Source organism: Exophiala aquamarina, assembly GCF_000709125.1.
Source record: "Exophiala aquamarina CBS 119918 chromosome Unknown aczIA-supercont1.6, whole genome shotgun sequence".
NCBI lineage: Eukaryota > Fungi > Ascomycota > Eurotiomycetes > Chaetothyriales > Herpotrichiellaceae > Exophiala > Exophiala aquamarina.
This window is the reverse complement of record NW_013550582.1, coordinates 407,979-428,178: the sequence shown is the minus strand read 5'-3', so window position 1 is coordinate 428,178 and position 20,200 is coordinate 407,979. Positions and strand designations below refer to the sequence as shown.

The 20,200-nt window shown below is 49.4% G+C and overlaps 8 protein-coding genes across 8 annotated transcripts; 6 read left to right on the top strand and 2 right to left on the bottom strand.

Annotated features, from left to right (window-relative positions):
• Positions 1-902: 902 nt before the first annotated feature.
• Positions 903-2,689, top strand: A1O9_07550 (uncharacterized protein; the record flags this gene model as incomplete). Its single annotated transcript, XM_013403106.1, has 2 exons — positions 903-1,328; positions 1,379-2,689. 2 exons carry the CDS (start codon positions 903-905, stop codon positions 2,687-2,689), a joined length of 1,737 nt encoding a protein of 578 aa, XP_013258560.1.
• Positions 2,690-3,453: 764 nt separating this feature from the next.
• A1O9_07549 (uncharacterized protein) lies at positions 3,454-4,380 on the top strand (the record flags this gene model as incomplete). Its single annotated transcript, XM_013403105.1, has 1 exon — positions 3,454-4,380. One exon carries the CDS (start codon positions 3,454-3,456, stop codon positions 4,378-4,380), a length of 927 nt encoding a protein of 308 aa, XP_013258559.1.
• A 231-nt stretch (positions 4,381-4,611) lies between these two features.
• Positions 4,612-6,477, top strand: A1O9_07548 (uncharacterized protein; the record flags this gene model as incomplete). Its single annotated transcript, XM_013403104.1, has 2 exons — positions 4,612-4,750; positions 4,796-6,477. 2 exons carry the CDS (start codon positions 4,612-4,614, stop codon positions 6,475-6,477), a joined length of 1,821 nt encoding a protein of 606 aa, XP_013258558.1.
• Positions 6,478-7,475: 998 nt separating this feature from the next.
• On the top strand, positions 7,476-8,931 carry A1O9_07547 (ADP,ATP carrier protein; the record flags this gene model as incomplete). The annotated part of the gene is made up of 5 exons (XM_013403103.1): positions 7,476-7,520; positions 7,948-8,243; positions 8,296-8,623; positions 8,686-8,821; positions 8,882-8,931. 5 exons carry the CDS (start codon positions 7,476-7,478, stop codon positions 8,929-8,931), a joined length of 855 nt encoding a protein of 284 aa, XP_013258557.1.
• Positions 8,932-10,108: 1,177 nt separating this feature from the next.
• Positions 10,109-10,945, bottom strand: A1O9_07546 (uncharacterized protein; the record flags this gene model as incomplete). The annotated part of the gene is made up of 1 exon (XM_013403102.1): positions 10,109-10,945. One exon carries the CDS (start codon positions 10,943-10,945, stop codon positions 10,109-10,111), a length of 837 nt encoding a protein of 278 aa, XP_013258556.1.
• Positions 10,946-12,194: 1,249 nt separating this feature from the next.
• A1O9_07545 (CDK inhibitor PHO81) lies at positions 12,195-15,539 on the top strand (the record flags this gene model as incomplete). The annotated part of the gene is made up of 7 exons (XM_013403101.1): positions 12,195-12,302; positions 12,355-12,465; positions 12,515-12,565; positions 12,616-12,756; positions 12,805-12,852; positions 12,907-12,924; positions 12,972-15,539. The coding sequence occupies 7 exons, from the start codon at positions 12,195-12,197 to the stop codon at positions 15,537-15,539; spliced, it is 3,045 nt and encodes a 1,014-aa protein (XP_013258555.1).
• Positions 15,540-17,684: 2,145 nt separating this feature from the next.
• A1O9_07544 (uncharacterized protein) lies at positions 17,685-18,440 on the top strand (the record flags this gene model as incomplete). Its single annotated transcript, XM_013403100.1, has 2 exons — positions 17,685-17,772; positions 17,890-18,440. The coding sequence occupies 2 exons, from the start codon at positions 17,685-17,687 to the stop codon at positions 18,438-18,440; spliced, it is 639 nt and encodes a 212-aa protein (XP_013258554.1).
• Positions 18,441-18,847: 407 nt separating this feature from the next.
• Positions 18,848-19,917, bottom strand: A1O9_07543 (uncharacterized protein; the record flags this gene model as incomplete). Its single annotated transcript, XM_013403099.1, has 3 exons — positions 18,848-18,990; positions 19,046-19,124; positions 19,186-19,917. The coding sequence occupies 3 exons, from the start codon at positions 19,915-19,917 to the stop codon at positions 18,848-18,850; spliced, it is 954 nt and encodes a 317-aa protein (XP_013258553.1).
• Positions 19,918-20,200: the final 283 nt, after the last annotated feature.

Genomic DNA, 20,200 nt, shown 5'->3' with positions numbered 1-20,200 from the left:
AAGCTTGGATACGTTGGTTTGTGGACGCGTCAACAATAGTTGCATCATCTCAAGCAGCAGGAACCAATGCTTGCGGTTTCTTCGCAAGCCGAACTGATTGGGAAGATGGTCAGTCTCCGGCTTAGTTAGCAAGTAAATCTGGCTCTTGTGTCCAGGCATTTCCGGAGTCGGTTGTCGCCTTGCAACTCCGATTCAATATATCCGCGTGAGAGAAGTCCGGTGCGTCTACGATTATTGGCTCTTGCTGTTTTGAGGTGGAGACGGCTTTCCGGCTAGTTGTGGATGCGACGCCGAATGCGCACCGAGGCTGCGGGAATAGTTATCTGTTGGTGTCATGGACCCCAGAAGTTGACACACAGGCTTTCAAGACGAACTTCTATTCTGCTCTTGTGCTCTGAGTAACTGCTGACCTTCCAAAATCTTCAAAATGGTGAAGGGAAATGTTGGACATCATGGAGCTCATTAGTAATCCTAGCGACATGTGGTCTCCTGGAGGCATCGACAGTCCAAGTTCCGGCTATGAAAGCTTAAAATTCCTTGATAATTATACAACCAACAAGGTCTTTCCTACGATGAACTCTGGAGGAGGCTCTGAACACCCATTATCAGCAGCGAATATTCCACCGAGCTTGGCCAAGTCCAGCAAGAAATTCTGGCCATCAACTGGCGACATTGCCAAGCAAGGAGCAAAGAGACCTCGAAGAACGCAAGCTTGCGATCGCTGTAGAAGTCGCAAAGTTCGCTGCGACGCTGACCTTCATAGGCCTTGTTCGCGCTGTCAACAAGATCGCCTTGACTGCGTCGTTCACCCACATAAGGGAGGGTAAGTGAAACATAACTTAGCAATGGTTGAATCTCCCATCGAATCGTTTCTAGTTGAGTTTTGTGGCTGAAAAGCGACCATGCTTCATTGTAGGAAACCCGTTCAAGAGAAAGAGGCTCTCAAACTCCGCCATGAGCTTCCACGGTCAATCAATCCTCAAAACACAGAGCCGATTGACTTCCCATCGACTCCTACGAGTCTTGAGCCATACGATTCAGAGGATCTGCATGAGATCCCGCGATATCTGTCCTCTGAAACCCTCAAACGGAAACTTGTGGATGAATATGTCGCTTACGTCCATCCAATCTGTCCAGTTGTAGATGCAACGACGGTGCAAAAGGAGCCGATAGGATTCTTCATCCAACAAGGCAAGGACAGGCTGAGCCCTTTGGTGTTTCTCTCTATCCTGTACTCAGCCGTTCCTCATATAAGCATCGATTTTCTGAGAGCCGAAGGCTATGAATCTCGTGAGGAGCTGGGAGAAGCTATTCGCGCTGATTTCAAGGTAGGCGATGGTTTGAAAATAGGTGAAACTTTCGGCTAAGTCCATAACAGTTAGCGCAAGACTGCGGTGTCAAACATGACTGGAAAGCTCTCGTCCATGCTTTCCTCCTCATGGGCTCGTGGCACAGTCCTGGAACTCGGTCAGAATCTTGGGAATGGTGTGGCGCCGCGGCAAATTTGCTCGATAAACACTGTGACCTCGAAGAACGCGAGAAGCCAGGGTCTGACCAAACACAGTTCAGGCGACTGTGGTGGTCCTGCTTCGTTCGAGACCAGCTGATATCGTTAGCATCACAACGTGGACCAAGTATGAAGATACATCCCAAGATTGCCATGATTTTAGAAAAAGACCTGAAGACTTCTGATCTGGAAGATCCGTCGAACGAGGCCTGTTGGACTGAGTATGCGAAAGCCTGCGGCACTAGAAATGGGACCCAGAAGCTCGCAACTTGTTTTGTGGAGTTCGCCAAACTTTCAGTCATCCTCAATCGATATAATCGAGCGCAAACGACACAGAGCTGCAGGTACACCATAGGAAGTCAGCCAGTCGACCCTGACAAGATCTCATCGGAGCGTGAAACAACTCTGACACAGCTGCTATCTTGGTATTGCAGACTGCATGATGATGCAAGATATTCCCGAGTATCCCGCAGTCAACTGTCCGGAGGTCCAGGCCGGCAGGACCGTGTTCTGCAATTTCACCAGACTTTGCTGTTGATCCCCTATTATTTGACCCTAGTCAGAGCAGATGATCACAGCAAAGGTCAACTGAGTGATACGCCCAGATCTCCGGCTGTATCAAATCGATTGGACTATGCACGTCGAGAAGTGGGCAAGCTTGTACAGGATTTGATTCACAACGGCGACTTGCGACATGTGCCAACAGATCTTATTGAGAGTCTCCTGCCCTTTGCTACCACAATTCTGCTGGATAGCTCCCACACCACCGGGATGATTCACGACCCGATGCAAAATCGGGTTCAAGGATTCAAGCAGGGCATGGAAGTGATGCGCGTTATGATGGCCCAGAAGAGACTTTGGGCAGGGTCGCAGGATGATCATCGCATTGCTCTGCTTGAAGCCATCTGCAGGTTGTCTGTTGAGCTCGGTGGACGACCAGAGGATTCGAGGACAGAGACACAAAGCCTAGTTGAGCGATCTCCTGGTAAGAATGGCCTGGCAGCTACTCTGGCTATCTCAGCCCTGGAAAATGATAAAGAACATTTACCATTTTGGCCTTCGTCATCATGGGGTGATATGCTCGTGAGTACGACATTGACCAACATTGGGCTGAACTCTCAGCACTGTGAGCGTGCGTTGTCAAGTGAACAGCCTCAAGGGTCGCATAGAGATCGAGCATGATATTGTAGGTCAACAATAGATATGTTCGAATTATTTTTGCCCTTCGAACTCTCATAGGCTCGTGCGACCACACAATATGACCAAAGGTTTGAGGACAAGAACAACCGACCTTCCTTATATCAAAGCGTAATTCGAGACCGGAATATCACAGTGTAAGTTTGGGAAGGACTATGTCAGCACCAGTCGTTAGCGAAAGGATACGGACTTCACTTTCCAGTTGCCTGGTGGAGCATGTTGTTTTGAGGAAGGTGTAGGGCTTGAGGCTTCTGAAGCAGCCGTTCCTTATAACTTATTCATGTATCAAGGTGCAGGAGTTGGCTAAAGCTGCTGGTTGATCGATTGAAGTTCGGTCTATCGCTGGTGGCTGGCAGCTTGTGGGCCGAGAGGGTTCTCTCCGACTGACCGCAACGCCGATCTAGAGTCGAATGTTATCTTGGACTCCAGTCATATTATCTCGCACGGCATGCTTGTACCTCTCGCGACCCGTGTCCGATCGAAGGATACTCACAGTTGTATGATGTGGTTGGGACTGTGGAGAGTTCTTCCCGCTCGAAATAGAATCCGTAGTCACCCAGTAGTCGGCGCTTCCGAGGATGACGTAACCGAGCCTTTACGATGGTTGCAAGTCAATCCTGTTGCCGTCATTTCGTAAGCGTTTACGCGCGAGGCGTACCTGGGTAGATAACCTGATCTTCAAGACATAAGTCCCTTTACCCCTCAACATCTGATCTCAGACACTGGATCTGAAATAATATCAGGTAAATATGGGTTCTTCAATACCGTCCTCCCCTATCAACCTCACGCAGACATTCCACTACTCCACTGAGATCTATGACTTTGAAATCCATTGGACGTCTCTTGGTGATGCTAGTTCGCCACCGTTGATCTTTGTGCACGGCACGCCATGGTCATCACGCGTTTGGCATGTTTACGCAAAGTCGCTGGCCCAGCACTTTCATGTATACCTCTTTGACAATCCGGGATTTGGCGACAGCCCGCTGGGTAAGCCTCGTCCAGATAGAAAGGAAACTGTTAGTGCAGAGGTTGCACTGGATGCAGATCTGGCACAGCAGTCCGAGATTTTCGCTACTCTCTTCAAACATTGGGAGAATGACTGGGGTCAAACCAAGGCTCACGTAGTCGCACATGATCATGGAGGCTTGATGAGCTTACGGGCACACTTGTTGCACGGTTGCGACTATCGAAGTCTGTGTCTGATTGATGTGGTTGCAGTGGGCCCATTTGGGCAGCCTCTATTCAAACTAGTAGCCGAAAATGAGAGTGTATTCACATCATTGACGGGCGCGGTATTTGAGGGAGTCGTCGAGGCATACATTCGGGATGCGGCTTTCCTTGAGCTGAGTAAGGAGACCATGGAAATGCTCAAGAAACCTTGGATAATAAGCGAAGAAGGGAGAAAGGGCTTTGTGAGACAAATGATGCAGGCGAATAGTCGCAGCACAGCCGAAATCGAAGGCAGGTATCACGAGGTCGGAAAAAAGATGCCAGTAAATGTGATTTGGGGAAAGGAGGACAAATGGATTCCTGTCGAGACTGCAGCGAGGTTGAAAGACAAGCTGCAAGCCAAGAGCGTAGTGGTCGTTGAAGGAGCCGGCCACTTGATAATGTATGATCAGGCAGGACAATTAGGAGTCGAACTTGGATGGTGGTTTGGCAATTGTAACAGTTAGGATTGTACACAGGTTTGAATAGTAAAGCGGCATGACTCGGCGCCACAAGTGGCATGGCTTCAGTGACGATTTAGTATCTCTTGGCACGGTATCTCCGCCCTTTGAGAGTGCGGAGAAAGAAATTTTGTGGTCAAGGCTCAAGAGTGGCAGCGCCTTGAAATGTGCTGCACAACCACACTGCCCTGTCATTGATATTGTCCACAAGCCTCGAATCAGTAATAACTCTTCAGTATGGCTCGCGAGTTACTGAGCAGCGACGCTTCTGATAGTGAGGATGGGGGCGCTATTGTTGTCAACGATCACTTGAAGGTGAATGAATCCTTCGCCCGGCGATTTGAGCATAACAAGAAACGAGAAGAGTTGCAGAAGCGTGCGTACCTTCCTTTTTTGGTCCGACTGAGCTGACATGACACAGTGCAAGATAAACTTGGAAGTACTTCACGGAAGCGCAAGAGAGACGGTCAAAACTCCGACACCGAAAGTTCATCTGAGGAATCAACCAGCGAGTCTGACGATGAAGGCGAGTTGGCTACAGAAAATGTTGACGCTGAGATCATGGCCACCATAAATGCAATTCGATCCAAAGACCCTCGGGTCTACGATGCCACTTCCAAATTCTACACAGACACTGAGGCTGCTGATCAAAGCCAAGCGAAGCCAACCAAGGAAAAGCCTATGCGTCTTCAAGACTACCACCGCCAGAACCTTCTCAATGGCGGCACGACTGAAGAGGAAGAGACAGAGAACATACCATTGACCTACAATCAGGAGCAAGAACGGCTGAAAAAGTCTATAGTTGGCGAGATTCATGCAGCAGCTCATGGCTCAGATGAAGAGGATGACGAGGAATCGGAGGATTCTGATGCGGACTTCCTGATTGCAAAACCTGTGGAAAGACCATCCAAGGTCGAAGTCACGCTGGACGTGGATAACGCCGACAAAGACCCCGAAACATTTCTATCGAACTTTATGGTTTCCCGCGCGTGGGCTGCGCCTACAGGGGACACTCTGCATCCCTTTGAGTCAGATGACGATGAGGAAGAACGTCGAGCAGACGAATTCGAGGAAGCTTACAACCTCAGATTCGAAGATCCTGCAAAATCCAACGAGAAGCTTCGATCGCATGCAAGAGATATGGCTGCAAAGTATTCTGTCCGACGAGAAGAGCAGAATCCCAGACAGAAGAAGCGAGAATCTGAGAAAGAGAAAAAGGAGGCAGAGAAGCAACAGCGCAAAGAGGACAAAGCACGTTTAAGAAAACTCAAGATCGAAGAATTGGAAGAAAAAGTCCGCCATATCAAACGAGCTGCTGGCATAAGTACTGCAGACATTCTGCCTGAAGATTGGTCCCGATTCGTCAATGACGAATGGGACGATGAGCAATGGGATGCAGAAATGCAAAAACGGTTCGGGGACAAGTATTACGCGGAAGAAGATGTTGCGAGTGGCGATGAAGCAAGTAAGGGAAAGTACAAACTTCGAAAGCCAAAGTTCGAGGATGACATTGACATCAAAGATATTGTGCCTGATTTCGATGATGAAAAGAACGATGACTTCAGCCTCTCCAACGAAGAGCAAGAGCCTGTGTCAAAACGGAAACAGGCCAAAAAGGCAAAGGAGGAGAGGAAGCAGGATTCGAAGAAAGAGAGGAGAATAATCGAACAACTTGTTGATGACCAACTGCAGCTCGAATTGAACAATAGCTTGCCAGAAAGCTCCAAGTCGGCGAGATTTCGATATCGAGAGACATCACCAAAAAGCTTCGGCTTGAGCTCGAGGGATATACTCTTGGCCGACGACAAACAACTCAATGAATTTGTTGGACTGAAGAAGCTTGCTTCGTTTCGTGACGCAGAGAAGAAACGTAAGGATCTGAAGCATTTAGGGAAGAAGGCCAGGCTGCGGAAGTGGCGATTGGAGACATTTGGGAATGAAGAGGGTGTGCAAGCAAGTGAGCTGATTCCAAAGGAGGAAGTGAACATTCAAGACAACCAGGATGATGGGGAGGGCGATGTGGATATCAGAGCTGGAGGCAGCAGGAAGAAGCGGAGAAGGAAGAGCAAGAAACCGAAGGATGCTGGTTCGGCAGAATCATGAGAGGCAGGGTTTGTCTTATGCGTCTTCTCATCTCGGATTGGTTTGAGTCTATCAACTTTGGAGCACGTGCTCCGTAGACATCGGACTTTCGCAGCCTTGTGCCAGAACAAGGCCTCAACTGGCTTAGCTGGGGACCAACATGCACAACATGCACGGCAACCGACTCGCGTGCCCTGAATTCGCGTCCAGGAAGTGCTACAACTACTTTTATGTGCGGAGTATTTCCGTGGCGGAACGACCAAGTCCTCTGTACTCCTCAACTTTCGGTAGCAAGATTTCATCCTATGCCTAACCCTCACTCCTGGTCAAGGGTTGGAGAAGGCACGTTCTAGAGACAATCAAAACCACACATTTAAACCGCATCGGATACGGAGACGAGAGTTCCCACCTTCTGGATGATACGGGGATATTGAGGGAGACCAACCAACAGCGAGTGAGGCAATTGTGACGGTTGGACAGGTTAGCCCCATCGATTTGCCTGTAGTCCGCAGAAGCCGAAGAAAGGCCCTTTGAGAACGTATCCATAGGCGTCGATTTAAGGGATGAAAGGATGTGTTTAGGTCTCTCGCAGATACGTGGGTGGGGAAACGGGGCTTAGATGGCGTCGGCAACTACGGTTGCTAGGGGAAGTACGACCCATTTTTGCCTGCGCAACCAAGGAAAGATTTTTTTTTTCTGAGGGAGTCCTGGACTTTCAGCGCGGTTCACGATAATTTTGCGGCATGGATAAATTTGGCCGCGACTGGAAAAACAGCCGGCCCGGGGGCTCGGGAGCACCTTCTTCGGATTCTGGGCGCAACATTCTAGATATGCAAGTGTAATCTTTCCCGCTAGCCTCATCTCGGATTAGCCCGTTCCGAGCTCCAATCCCTTTTGAAAAATACTCTACCTGTCCGCTCAACCTCACTTTGCATCTTTCTTCCATCTTCTTGCATCTCGCATCAACATCCTCCTTCCTCTCCACTCATTCATTCTCATATCACAGAACAGTCGCAGACATGTCTGGCGAGGTTCCTCAGGAGCGAAAGGCCATTATGGGCCTGGTAAGTACTCCATTCCACTGCTCAATGATCCAGCTGGCATTCGAGCTCCAAATCTCGTGCCAGGGAAAGCTTGCCAGCTGCATCAATCCTCTTCCTGGGCTACGATGCTAACGTGACTGTCAATACAGCCGCCTTTTGCCATCGACTTTCTTATGGGTGGTGTGTCCGCTGCCGTCTCAGTAAGTTGCCGTTCTCAACCCGGCCTGGAATCTCTACAGGACTCGAGCTGACCATTTGTAGAAAACCGCAGCTGCACCCATCGAGCGCGTTAAGCTCTTGATCCAGAATCAGGTACGCATCTCCCCGTCTCCTAAATCATCTGCACCGGACCATCCACGATTGCTGTGATGAAGAAAAACCTTTATCAAGACACCCCCGATTGCATGGGTTACAAGCTTGGCACTGTTGCTTACACTCTGCCCTACAGGATGAGATGTTGAAGTCTGGTCGTCTTGACCGCAAATACAATGGCATCATGGAATGCTTCAGCCGTACTGCCAAGAACGAGGGTGTCATGTCGCTATGGCGAGGCAACACTGCCAACGTTATCCGATATTTCCCTACCCAGGCTCTCAACTTCGCCTTCCGCGACACCTACAAGTCCATGTTCAAGTTCAACAAGGACCGTGATGGTTATGCCAAGTGGATGGCTGGTAACTTGGCTTCCGGTGGTATGGCTGGTGCTACCTCGCTGCTCTTCGTCTACTCTCTGGATTATGCCCGGTATGTGCTAACTACATCGCCTATTGAAACCAAGCACTGATTATCTTCGAAGTACCCGTCTTGCAAACGATGCCAAATCCGCAAAGAAGGGTGGTGAGCGTCAATTCAACGGCCTCGTCGATGTCTACCGCAAGACTTTGGCTTCTGACGGTATTGCTGGTCTCTACCGTGGTTTCGGCCCCTCTGTTCTTGGTATCGTCGTCTACCGTGGTCTCTACTTCGGCATGTACGATTCCATCAAGCCTGTTCTCCTGGTCGGTCCTCTTGAGGGTAACTTCTTGGCCTCCTTCATGCTCGGCTGGGGTGTCACAACTGGTGCTGGTATTGCTTCTTATCCTCTTGATACTATCCGTCGTCGCATGATGATGACATCTGGTGAGGTACGTATTCATTCTCACGTTCAATCTCATCTGCGAAACGCAAATCTGACAAGCAATTCTAGGCCGTCAAGTACAAGGGCTCGCTCGATGCTGCCAGACAGATCATGGCTACTGAGGGCATCCGATCATTCTTCAAGGGTGCTGGTGCCAACATTCTCCGTGGTGTTGCCGGTGCTGGTGTCTTGTCCATCTATGATCGTACGTGTTCCCCCCCAGCACATTCTAAACCATTCTTTCATTCGCTAATTATGTCTACAGAAGCTCAACTCCTCCTCTTCGGAAAGGCCTTCAAGGGCGGTTCCGGCTAAGCGTCTCAACCTCAAAAGACCTGCGAACAAAAAAGAACTTGTTAGGGCGGTACCACTCGCATGGGCATGTTCTAGCGATTTCATAGAAGGGGGTTGTGGAGAAGAGTTGAGGAGGTGGTGATGAGGGCTAATGTCGCAGAGAGTGTTCAGCCGGAAGGTCTCTGGACGGCGGGAGTGAAGAAGACCTGCAAATAGACAATTCACGACAGCACAACGCAAACGCACAAGGGGTTACAGGGAAAGGGCACGAGCGTTTATCGTTGAAAATCCTTCTTGATCTTTTTATTTCAAAGGGGCTTGCTTTCAAAGCTTGTTTGTTTGGAAGGGTTGTGGGTTTTCTCAGTCATTTCTCCTCCTCACTGCTACGGCTTGCGTGGTTGTATCCTGAAATCCCAATTGTACTTTACTGCCTTTATCTCATCCGCTGATCCATCTGTTCCCACTGACCATGACCTCGTTCATCTCACCAGCGTCTGGGGCGCTTCTGTTTTGTGTTCCCTCCATCACAGAGTAGCATTCGGAGTACTCGTAGTAATACTCCCAAGTCCAACTAACGAGTTTTCCCATCTTCATCAAGTACTCCGTCCAACTAGCTGACTATTTGCTCGACCACAACCGACTCCATCGCCGTCCCCAATCGTCATCACATTTCTTCCACACCCACAACTCATTTACATGACATGCAAGTAGTAAAGCTGTGCTACGTCAAACATTTTCTTCATCAGCTCGCGACACTGCGTGTTCATGGTCATGGTACGTGTCTCTAATCAAAATTTAGGAGCTTGGAGTGAGCTGTCTATTGTCACAGAGCGATTTCAACAGTGTTCCTTTCGTTAGAATTAATGGCATGGGTGATTGCTCTCACATACGCATGACATTTACAGTCATGATAATACAGTCTTTAGTATTACTCAACAACCAGGACAAAGCTGCACAACTTCTCAGGCACACCTGGGTGGTAGGTGGCTACTCTTGCGCTTTATCGATCACGCAGCTTTGCCGGGTAGAGGCAATGGTAGGCAGCTGCTGTTATTCGAGCCCCAATCCAAAACATAGGGGCCATGCAAGACTGAGGAAATAATCTAGTTGTACATTTCACACCGAACCGAAATCAATTTTCAGGCCTGTTGAACCATGAAAGCCTCACTCCCGAGGGATTCTCCCACTGTCTTTTTACCTATGATGCATCCCCATTGACCCTCTTCCAGACCTGTTCCTCCGTTTTACTTAGGCTCTTGCCTGCAGCCTTGGCCCACGCCATGGCGGTGTCCAAAACGCTCGATTCATTGTCGTTGCTGCTCTCGAACGTCGGCTCTCCATCAAGGATGCCTCCACGACGCGAGCTCGATGGACTCGCACGTCGGTCGAGTGGTCGGCACAGCTCAACGGGTTTGTCGTCAAACGATGCACGCGTATCTTGCATGTATCCGGGTGGGTGTGAAAGGTCTTGTGGTCCTGTATATGTTGATGTGACTCCTGCTGGTGGTACGGATCTGGTAGGTGTGTAGAGGTGGAGGGGGAGAGACTGCGTGGGATAGGTCCGAGTTGGGGTAGGAGAAGGGAGAGCGTGTCGGATTAGTGATGGAGTGTCCTCTTTATCCTGCTGCTGCTGCTGCTGCTGAACAGCTTCAATGGGGCGAGGAGGTGGAGGGATGGTCACTTTGGCAGTCGATCCATTGGTGTTATGGTAAGGCGAGGGAACGGCACCGGGCTGAGGGGGAGGAGGGCTTTCATACTGGTTCCTCGTACTCGTGGGTTCGGCTCTAGTAGCCGTGGGCTCAAGCCTGTTGTTGTAAACACTGGAGAGGGCATTGGTGGGTTGAGGGACCGCGGGTGCTCCGGGTTGGGCAGTCCTCGTGGGCTCTGGGTTTGTTGAAGTAGTGGAGCCAGCATCAACATCAGCAGGCGTTTGGGGGGTGTATCGTGCTGCTGCAGTACTAGGCGATGTGCCAAAGGCATTGGCTGGGTGGTTCGTGCTGATGGGGGAGGAAGCATGGATGGGAACGGGAGCCATCGTGAGTGTCGAAAGGTCTTTAGAAATAGAGCAAGAGAGTGCACGTCTAGGATTGAGAAATGAGAAGAATGAGAAGACTTTGAGATTCAAAAGTAAGATGTATACGAGGTACCTAGGTGCTCAAGACGGTGGTGCGCGGTCGACCGTGCGTTTGTTCAAGGGATGAAGTGGTCTTGAAGTCGCGTCATTGAGGTGACATGCCGCGGAGAGAGGAGATTAGATGGCTCTTTCTATTCTCCTAGAGGGTTATGTATGTCTCAGGCAGAGATGGACTTCGTTTCCGGACTCAGAAGTCAATAGTAGTAGCTCTACCTCTGCTTTGAGGCTCGGACGCATGCAGTCAACAAAGACTGATTTTGTCTGGAGACTGTAATAGAGCGGAGAAACAGAAACAAAGAGCAGTGACGTAGACGCTATGCATTATTCTACAACACTCGTAGATATTATTGCCACGTGACTGCACATGACTACACGTGATGGCCGAGCGAAGTCCACATGATTGGCCTGTTGCTGGCCGTGCATTTTGTGTGGTGAAGCACTCTTGATGTTGCCCGTCATTTTCCCCAGAGGCACAGATTGGGTACCTGGGGAGATCTTCTGGCGCTCTTCAGATATTAATAACGTCGCTTCTGCACAATCATATTCGCTCATGCATGCCTTTCGCTTCAGACGCTATTCTATAGCAGACACCACCTGACCCACAGGTATGTGGTGAATCTTTTGTGTAACCGCTTTCACCACTCCTTACACCTACTCTTCTCCAACAGACAGCGTGCGTGAATCTCGTTCCTTGATTCGTCACAATACAGCCTCCTACACATCGTCTTGGCATGTGACCGCCGCCCTGTTTGCATCTCATCTCGATAAGCCTACCCACAATACTACACACTGTCACGGGTCGTCAAAGCATCTAGAAGACGGATACGTACTGAAATTTTCATTGACATGGGCATCGATCTCTCACAGATCCTTCCGACCTGAACCAGCATCTGCCACTGCTATTGCTTGACGGTACTTTCTTCTCTTGCCCTCCATCCTCCCCAATGCATGTTATACCTTGTCTAGGGCCACCGAATATTGGACCTTTCTGGCGCTGACTCATCTTGCTGGACGCAAAGAGCAGCCTGCAGGTTTCCTTGAAATAGAGCCTCATCGAGCCCTACAGGTTTCGGGTCCTTACCGAGGTTTTGCAACAAGCTTAAATTTGACCTATCACCACTACCATGTACAGTAATTTATCCCTAATGTCATGGCTTCTTCTGATCCAATAAGGAAATTCGGAAAGCAGATCCAACGCCATCAATTGGATCTGCCCGAATATGCGGCCAGTTTCGTCAACTACAAGGCACTAAAGAAGGTTTGATACATCTTAGACTTTCACAAGGCCAACTCACTCACGGTTCCACCAGCTCATCAAACAACTCAGTGCGACACCTACCATCACTGCGCGCGGCGAGTCAACTACTTCAGACATTCAAGCTGCCCTCAGGGCGAACAAGGAAGTATTCTTCTTTCGTTTGGTCAGCACACCAACTCGCCGATTTTCTTCACCTCTCTAACGGGCATCAGGAACGTGAGATAGAAAAGGTCAATGTTTTCTATATCCAGAAGGAAGCGGAAGTATGACAGTCCCTGCTCAACTCATATGCTAGCTCCTAACATACTGGCAGTTTTCCTTGCGACTGAAAACATTACTGGACAAGAAACGTGTTATCCAGGCCCGAATTGCATCCAGCGCAAAACTCTCCGCCAACTTTGTGACATTGGTGGAAGGCTTCCAGCAGTTTGACAACGATCTCAACAAGCTCCAGGTCTGTAAATGCTCCTTCTAACCCAAGGCTTGCGCTGACGTCTATTAGCAATTTGTTGAGGTGAATGAGATAGCAATTTCTAAAATCTTGAAGAAGGTTTGTTGACCGTTGTTCATTTGCTTTTTCACCAATACTGATATTGAATAATAGTGGGACAAAACATCAAAGGTGGAGACATATCCTCTATAAGCAGTATGACACTAATGCAGGCCCAGTCAAGAACAAAAGAAATATATCTGCAGAGAGCCGTTGAGGTTCAGCCGTGTTTCAATCGTGATGTCTTACGGGATCTTGCAGACCGCGCCACAACCGCTAGACTCAACCTAGAAGCACTTGCTGAGGGTGACAACATCCAGTACGAGTCATCTGTGCCTTCAGATCGCGCCATTGGACAACGTGTCGGCACCGAAGAGAGTGACATAGACCTTCAAATACTCCAGGCATCTGCCGCTGGAAATCTTGGTCCATTGCGAGAGTGGTTTACGCGGCTGAGCACCGGAGCTGATGCCAGTGAGCGTTTCACGAGAATATTTCTGGCAACAATCAGCGAAGCCCCTGATGAGTCTCTGCAGGTCTTTCTCGATTCTGAACTGGTTGACGTTCATGCGGAAGACGACATTAATGAGCGAAATTGTCTTCATGAAGCCACTATTTATGGCAAAGACCTTGTGCTCAAGCATGCTTTGACTCGTGGCGTTGATGTAACACGATTAGATGCCTACGGTCGGGTTCCACTACACTATGCCTCCTTGCGAGGTAGGGAGGGTATGGTGCGCAGACTTCTAGAGGCTGACCCCGGAACTATCGACCTCAAAGACCACGACAACTTCACGCCACTAATTCACAGCATTGTGCGTCATCGCATCGATTGTGTTCGATTGCTCTTGGCCAACAATGCCAGAATTGACCCACAATCCGATGCTGACCACATACCTCTAAATCTTGCTTGCCAGCATGAATCAATTGAAGTTGCGACCTTGTTGCTCGAACGGACTGCAAAACTACTCCCAGATGCGGAAGGTCTTTTCCCACAGCACCTAGTGGCTCGTTCAAGCCATACTGCAGATCTACTGCTCCTTCTGAGTAGACATGGGGCCGATCTCAATCAACGTGATAAGCTCTATCAGTGGACTCCGCTTTTCCATGCGGCGAGTGAGGGCAGAGTCAACTGCCTAAGGATGTTATTGGAGAGTGGTGCTGATCCCGACGCTCTTGATGAAAAAGGTCTTACTGCCATGTACTATGCTGCCTGGGAAGGTCATCTCGAATGCATGGATCTCTTATGGGAGCGAAGCCATCGACACACCGAAAGAAGATCCTCATCAAGGTTGGGGGCTGTGCTGCCTCCTCGCAACCAGTTGGGTGCGATGGAGATCACCCCGGAGGAACCAGCTATGAACTTGGAGGGCGATGGGATTCCAGATCTATCCTTGCCACCGCCAATCATTCCTTTGCGTCGGTACGGGCACAACTTCCTGGACACGAAGTGTTTCATCGCGATCAACTTCGATCAAGGTGGAAAAGCGATTCAATTCTTCAACGAGGCTCGTTATCCTGCTGCTAGGCTAACTATTTCATCCAAGACCTCGGAGCTTATCCCACGCAACTTGATGCTCCCGATCCAAGAAGATTCCCGATCCGTCTACTTCCAGATCGACAATCTCAGCACTTTTTCTGTGGACTTTGAGATTTTCCCTACGTTCGGCTCCAAGGTTATCGCCAAATCTGTTGCACTTCCGGATGTCTTTCAAGCAGTGCAGAGTAGCTCTGGAAATTGCTGTCTTCCTCTATTTGACCCTCGGCTGCGCCCAGTCGGACAGATTAACTTCAGTTTCCAGGTCATCAAACCCTATACAGGCACTCCGCTTGAAATCACGCAGTTTGCCACGTACTGGAAGGCAACAAGTGCTTTGGACGATCAGAGCGGCTTGATAACTGGGTCAAGTCTCTCTGGCGACTATGTGAGACTGGTCGTTCAGCTCACTCGTGATGGAATACCTGTCACCCATCCATCTTATTTCATATCTTACAATCACCTCGAAGTGTCCCTATGTCAATTGAAATATGCGACCCTCACCAAGCTTCGCCTTACAGGTTCTTTGTCACCCAGCCAAGCCACCGACCCGTTAGCGACATTGGAATGGCGCAAGAGACTTACAGGGTCAGTATTTAGCCTACGCGAAGTTCTTGCTGTGGTCCCGCCACACATCAACCTCAACTTGCACATCCTATATCCATCTAATTCTGAAGACATAAACCTGGGAGTTTATTCAAACATCGACGTCAACACGTTCGCGGACACAATCCTGACAGAGGTTTTTGACCATGCCCGGTCTTTACGATCACGCGCTTCAGACTTGTCAAGATCAATCGTTTTCAGCTCTCTCAACCCCAACATATGCACAGCACTGAATTGGAAACAACCTAATTTCCCGGTTTTGCTGTGTAATGACTTGGGTCGTCTTGCCAATACGTCTGGCCCTCTGGATTCCGTCAGCCCCAGGCCATCAATCAAAGAATCGGCCAGGCTGTCTACTGATAACAACTTCATGGGTATGACATGCTCAGCCCGCATACTCGAAATGGTCCCAGCGCTGGTTGACACTGTCAGACAAGCTGGTTTAGTGCTAGTCTCAGATGCCTCGGATGACGCAGGTTTCACGCTGCCATCTACCTCGCCTCAGACCAGGGCAGATACTGGCTGGTCAATGGTGCCAGAAGGTATCAACGGGATAATGAAAGGAAATGGGATTCTACGATTCAACGAGACGATTGACATGTAAGCGCTTGCAGGTCGGTAAGATGAACTTCCCTTAAAATCTTATCAGTATCGCGTAATCTGGGAGGGTGGTTGTCCATTGGCTACGATGGATCATGGATGTAATACACTTGGCAGTCGGTATTCTGTGCCTCTCTTATTCTCGTGACAGGAGTATACCCAAGGAGAGGTAAATCTGCATATAGAACTTGCTTGCTTGAAGTCAATGGGCTTCTGAGGACTGAAAGGGGCGGACCGAGCAATTATCAAGCGTGAAAACTGTGGTAAACCTAACTACCAACCTTAGGTGATTGAACGAAAAGGGGTAGGTACAACCTGTCAGACGCACGTGGGCCAGCTCGACCTTCTGTTTCGACTTCCAGATATTTTGCATCAGCGCAGTCTTCCAACACCCTTCAGTGCCTATCCTGACCTGGAATGTGGTAGGTAAAACAACGCACAAACAATTGAGAATGTAGCTCAACACAGCTGTGGGCAACAGGCTTTTGAGATACGAGGTGGCCTGTATTGCATTCCTTCTCGACGAACCAACCACAACATAACGCATTCCGACTTGTAGATATCGGAGAGTCAGAGATGCTGCATATCAAGCTCTGACCAAAAGGCTGAAAGTATCACCCGTTGTAGACAGACTCATGAAAGCCTAGGAATTCCTCCAGCAAATCCTTTGACCACTCTTGACCGAAGCCCTAGAGCGAACGATATAAGTGCAAGATAAAGACTCCTCTGTTCCTTGAACCTTTCGACGCGATAGCACAATGTCCTTGCTTGAGCCGTTCAGAAGAAACAAAATCGGACAGAACAAGTGCCCTGCACTCACACGTCCAAATTCAATACTGAGAGTCATCGGCCACTGAATGCTCAATTACCTGTGAATTGTGGAAAACCTTCCTAGTACACCACGATAAAACTATTTTTGGCCATCACGAATGCCACCTCGTTTGACAGGAAGCATCACCCACAGATAAACAAGAGCAGAGAAGCACCGGCCAACCAAAAATAACCTCAAACAGTTTCTCAAACAGTGACATACACAGTTCAAGATTCCTATGAGACAGGACTCCCCGAACACGATGCTCTTGACAACAACGAGTAGAGAAAGAAGACTCAAGAGAAGGAATGAATGTTCATTTACAATCGAACATGACGGAACTGGCGTAGAAGGCCTCTATCGCTGTCAACGATCAAAGGTTCATTAAGGTGAGAGCCCAGCCTAAACTCTGTCTACAAACAAGCCAGTGCACAAACTTGAGTCTTGCGAGCGGATAGAAGACCTCTTACATCTTGATTTGCTGTGAGCATCAGCGTTTTATAGTGGTCAAGGTATGAGGAATCGGAATGACCATCCTATTCCATGTCAAAGCAACACGAGGTGCCATCAACCACACCTCCGGCTGTGCCGTCTCTGTTGCTTGATTATATTCTACTGTCCTTCTCACTTTCTGTGCCACCTCGCTCCATGCTCAACTTTAGCAGATCTACCCAAGTGCGGTGTAAGGAACAGTATCAGTTGGCCTTTTCTGTACCAGCCTCGTTGGAACGGTAACCCCTAGAGGACGCAACACAACTTCCCTCTATCTAAGCTTCATCGACCTTCCGATCCTTTGCATGAACAAGACTTGAATGGTAGAGACAAAGGTTCTTAGCACAGGGAGAAGAGAAGCACAGAGTCAAGATTGTAGCATCATTACGGAGTATCCGTATTAGTTATTACAAAGGACTAGCGTGGTGGGAAGGTAGTAAGTATATGAGATGAGCCAGGACTCCAGGAGTCGCCTTAACTTGGACCGAGTCATGGGATATATCTACCTCACAGGGCGGCGTTACCGCCTTTCCAAACAGGGTGAGCGGCGTAAAGTTTCTCCAGTCCCCAGTCCAATGGCACACAGGCATCCAATAGGCAAGCGCCATCTTCCTGGGTGGGCTTGACAGGAAATCTCCAACTTACGACCAAAGATTGCCTGTTGTATTGATAAAAGGTGTTTACGTTTCTCGCTACACTATTGCAGCCTAAATCTCTGCAGTCCCTGCTGTATCTAATTGAGCCATATGCGGCCTTCCTGACAGACAGCTCGATGGGCATCATTCAAAGTTTGAGATTACAGTCATCAAGACTTTCATCATAAATTCATAATAACCCTAATTGATCATGACGGGTGCAAGGCTGAGGCAAAGTTTCAAATATCCGAGTGATGGCGAGGGCTCAAATGATTCACACGATGAGATGGATGAAGAAGGTAGGTCTATCCGCTTCAGTCATGCTACTCTGCATCACACTTCCTCTCACCCATCTTCTAACTACAGCGCTGCCCGCCGTCATTCTGAAGACGAAGCGATGTTCACATCTCGCACAGAGCAAGAAACCCTTATCACAAACCTCCGCAGCAGCGAGACGGCCACAAACGTCCAGTACACTGTATTCTTCACCGCCCTGCCCATCATCACTATCCTCGTATTCATATACTTCCTGTTTCTCTCGACCAAGAAGTCCGTGACGCTGGCATGCCTACTCAGCATTACATCGCTCCTCGCCACGGCGTACATCATGTACATGATCCCAACAGGCGCTGCATTATTCACCAACCCGGTCAGACCGAGGCTGGACCTCAGCGCCGTCGCGCTGCGAAGGAGAGGCCGTCAGATCGATTTGCCGGACTTCTTCGGCGGAGCTGATAGTCCACTGACTCAGTATCTCCCGTATCTAAATACTTTCCTCTCCGTGTTGCTGGCGCTCCTGGCACTCGGGTTTCGGGGCAAGTCGGGTGTGCCAGACGGGATTTGGGCGTTCTTTCTGCTGCCCGGCATGGTTTTCGCTATTGTCCTTGTTGTCAGGGCCAGTATCAACGATATTCAGAAGGGTTTGACGGAGCTGCAGGGGATGAGATATGACTACAAAGGCGCTTGACTTATGTCTTGGCCGAGCGATATCCCGGTACGGAGAGATATCACCCGCAAGAAGGGCCCTGTGCTACGAATTGTCTATATGCTTACACGCTTAGCAGAAGGATGGCCAATAAAGCGACTAGGGATCGACCGGAAGCGGCTCGCGGGGATGGATCATGTCATTAGCTGTCTCGCTTGCTACCAGCAGACAAGAATTTTTCCTGTCGAAACTCAACCGCCATTTTCACACCCTACAAATTTCTCCTCCATATGGCTGATCAGATTATGGAAACATCGAGTGGCCCTCTGTCCATGACCGTAAAAGGTGACTCAATCTATACCCGTTGCCAATAGATCTATCGCACGGACATTGGAGGATTGGAACATTGTGTTATTACAGTAGACGCTAGAAGACACCGGCTGAAAATGCTATGCCGTGATCTGCGCATCAACAGGCTTGTTCAGTTCAACGCCGATGGCTACTGGCTCAGGTTGATCAGGTATTGTTGGCCATGCTTTCTTCAGTGCGTCTTGTATGAACACTAAAGTGCCCTTGGGTCCAGAAACGGCTCCTAGAATATGTTAGTATCTGGCTCCAAGACATGTGCTCAGGGATATCGTTCTCACCATTCACAACCACGAGTCCGTTCTCTGGATCAGTCTGTAATACCTTCAAATTCTGCACAGTGTTTTGCTGGCCGCCCATCTATACGCGCCACCGAGTTAGTATTTTGAACGTCGGACGTGAATATGTCCGTGTCACTTACACGACCAGCCATCTTTTTCCCGGGATATACACGACCACCACCGCCTTGGCCATTACCAGTCGACCCAAGTGATCTGTGACTGAGAGAGTGACCGTGGGTTCTATCCTGACCGTGGAAACCCCATTTCTTCATCACACCTGCAAAGCCCTTTCCTTTGCAGTCCGACCGCGTGTCGACAAACTGGCCGACAAGGAACCAATTCGCTTTGATCTCCTTCCCAACAGGCAACAGCCCTGACTTGTCCCTGACACGGAATTCTCGTTGGTATTGCTTAGGGCTCACGCCTTGGACGGAGAAATGCCCCAGCATTGGTTTTGTGACGTTTCGGTGATGTTTCCAGCCGCTGCCTACACACACGGCATAATAACCATGCTTCTTCATCGTCTTATGGCTGACGACCTCGTTGCGGTCGAGTTGCAGCACCGTGCAGGGTATTCTTTTCCCCGACTCGTCGTAAATTGCTGTCATCCCCTTCTTCGTTGCCAAAGCTCCTGTCCGGAGCGGAAGAGTATCGGACTTTATCCTTCGTTCGAGAGCCGCTTTTGGCGTTGACAGTAAGGGTTTGCGCCCTGGAACATCGTTGTAAGGGCTGGCCTTCCGCCGTTTTTCTATGGCTCGGATACCGAAAGATCTCGTTTGAGTCGCAGGGAGTGAGCTCTGAATAAATGAGCGCGGTAGGAGGAAAGCAGGTGGGAGAGGGACTGCAAGCAGCCTGGTGGAGGATGGCGGCATCTTAACAAACGCGCACAGCGTCTGCTATAGAGTTATTGTGTTGAGGCAAGACTCGAGACACAACAGCCACTTCACGATTGAAGCTTGAGGCCGAAAGTCCGCAAAATATTTGTCCGGAGCACATGGGGATGATGCACGTGAGAAAGTCCGGTGGGGCATTTGGAGCTGCTGTCTAAGTGCGCGAGAGTATAATTGATCTTCCGTACAAGCCAGTGAGCCAATGGTCCAGGGTGCTGTCTCGTAAAAGAGCGAAGTCGAAGCGCTCAACTTCGTTGCTAACAGT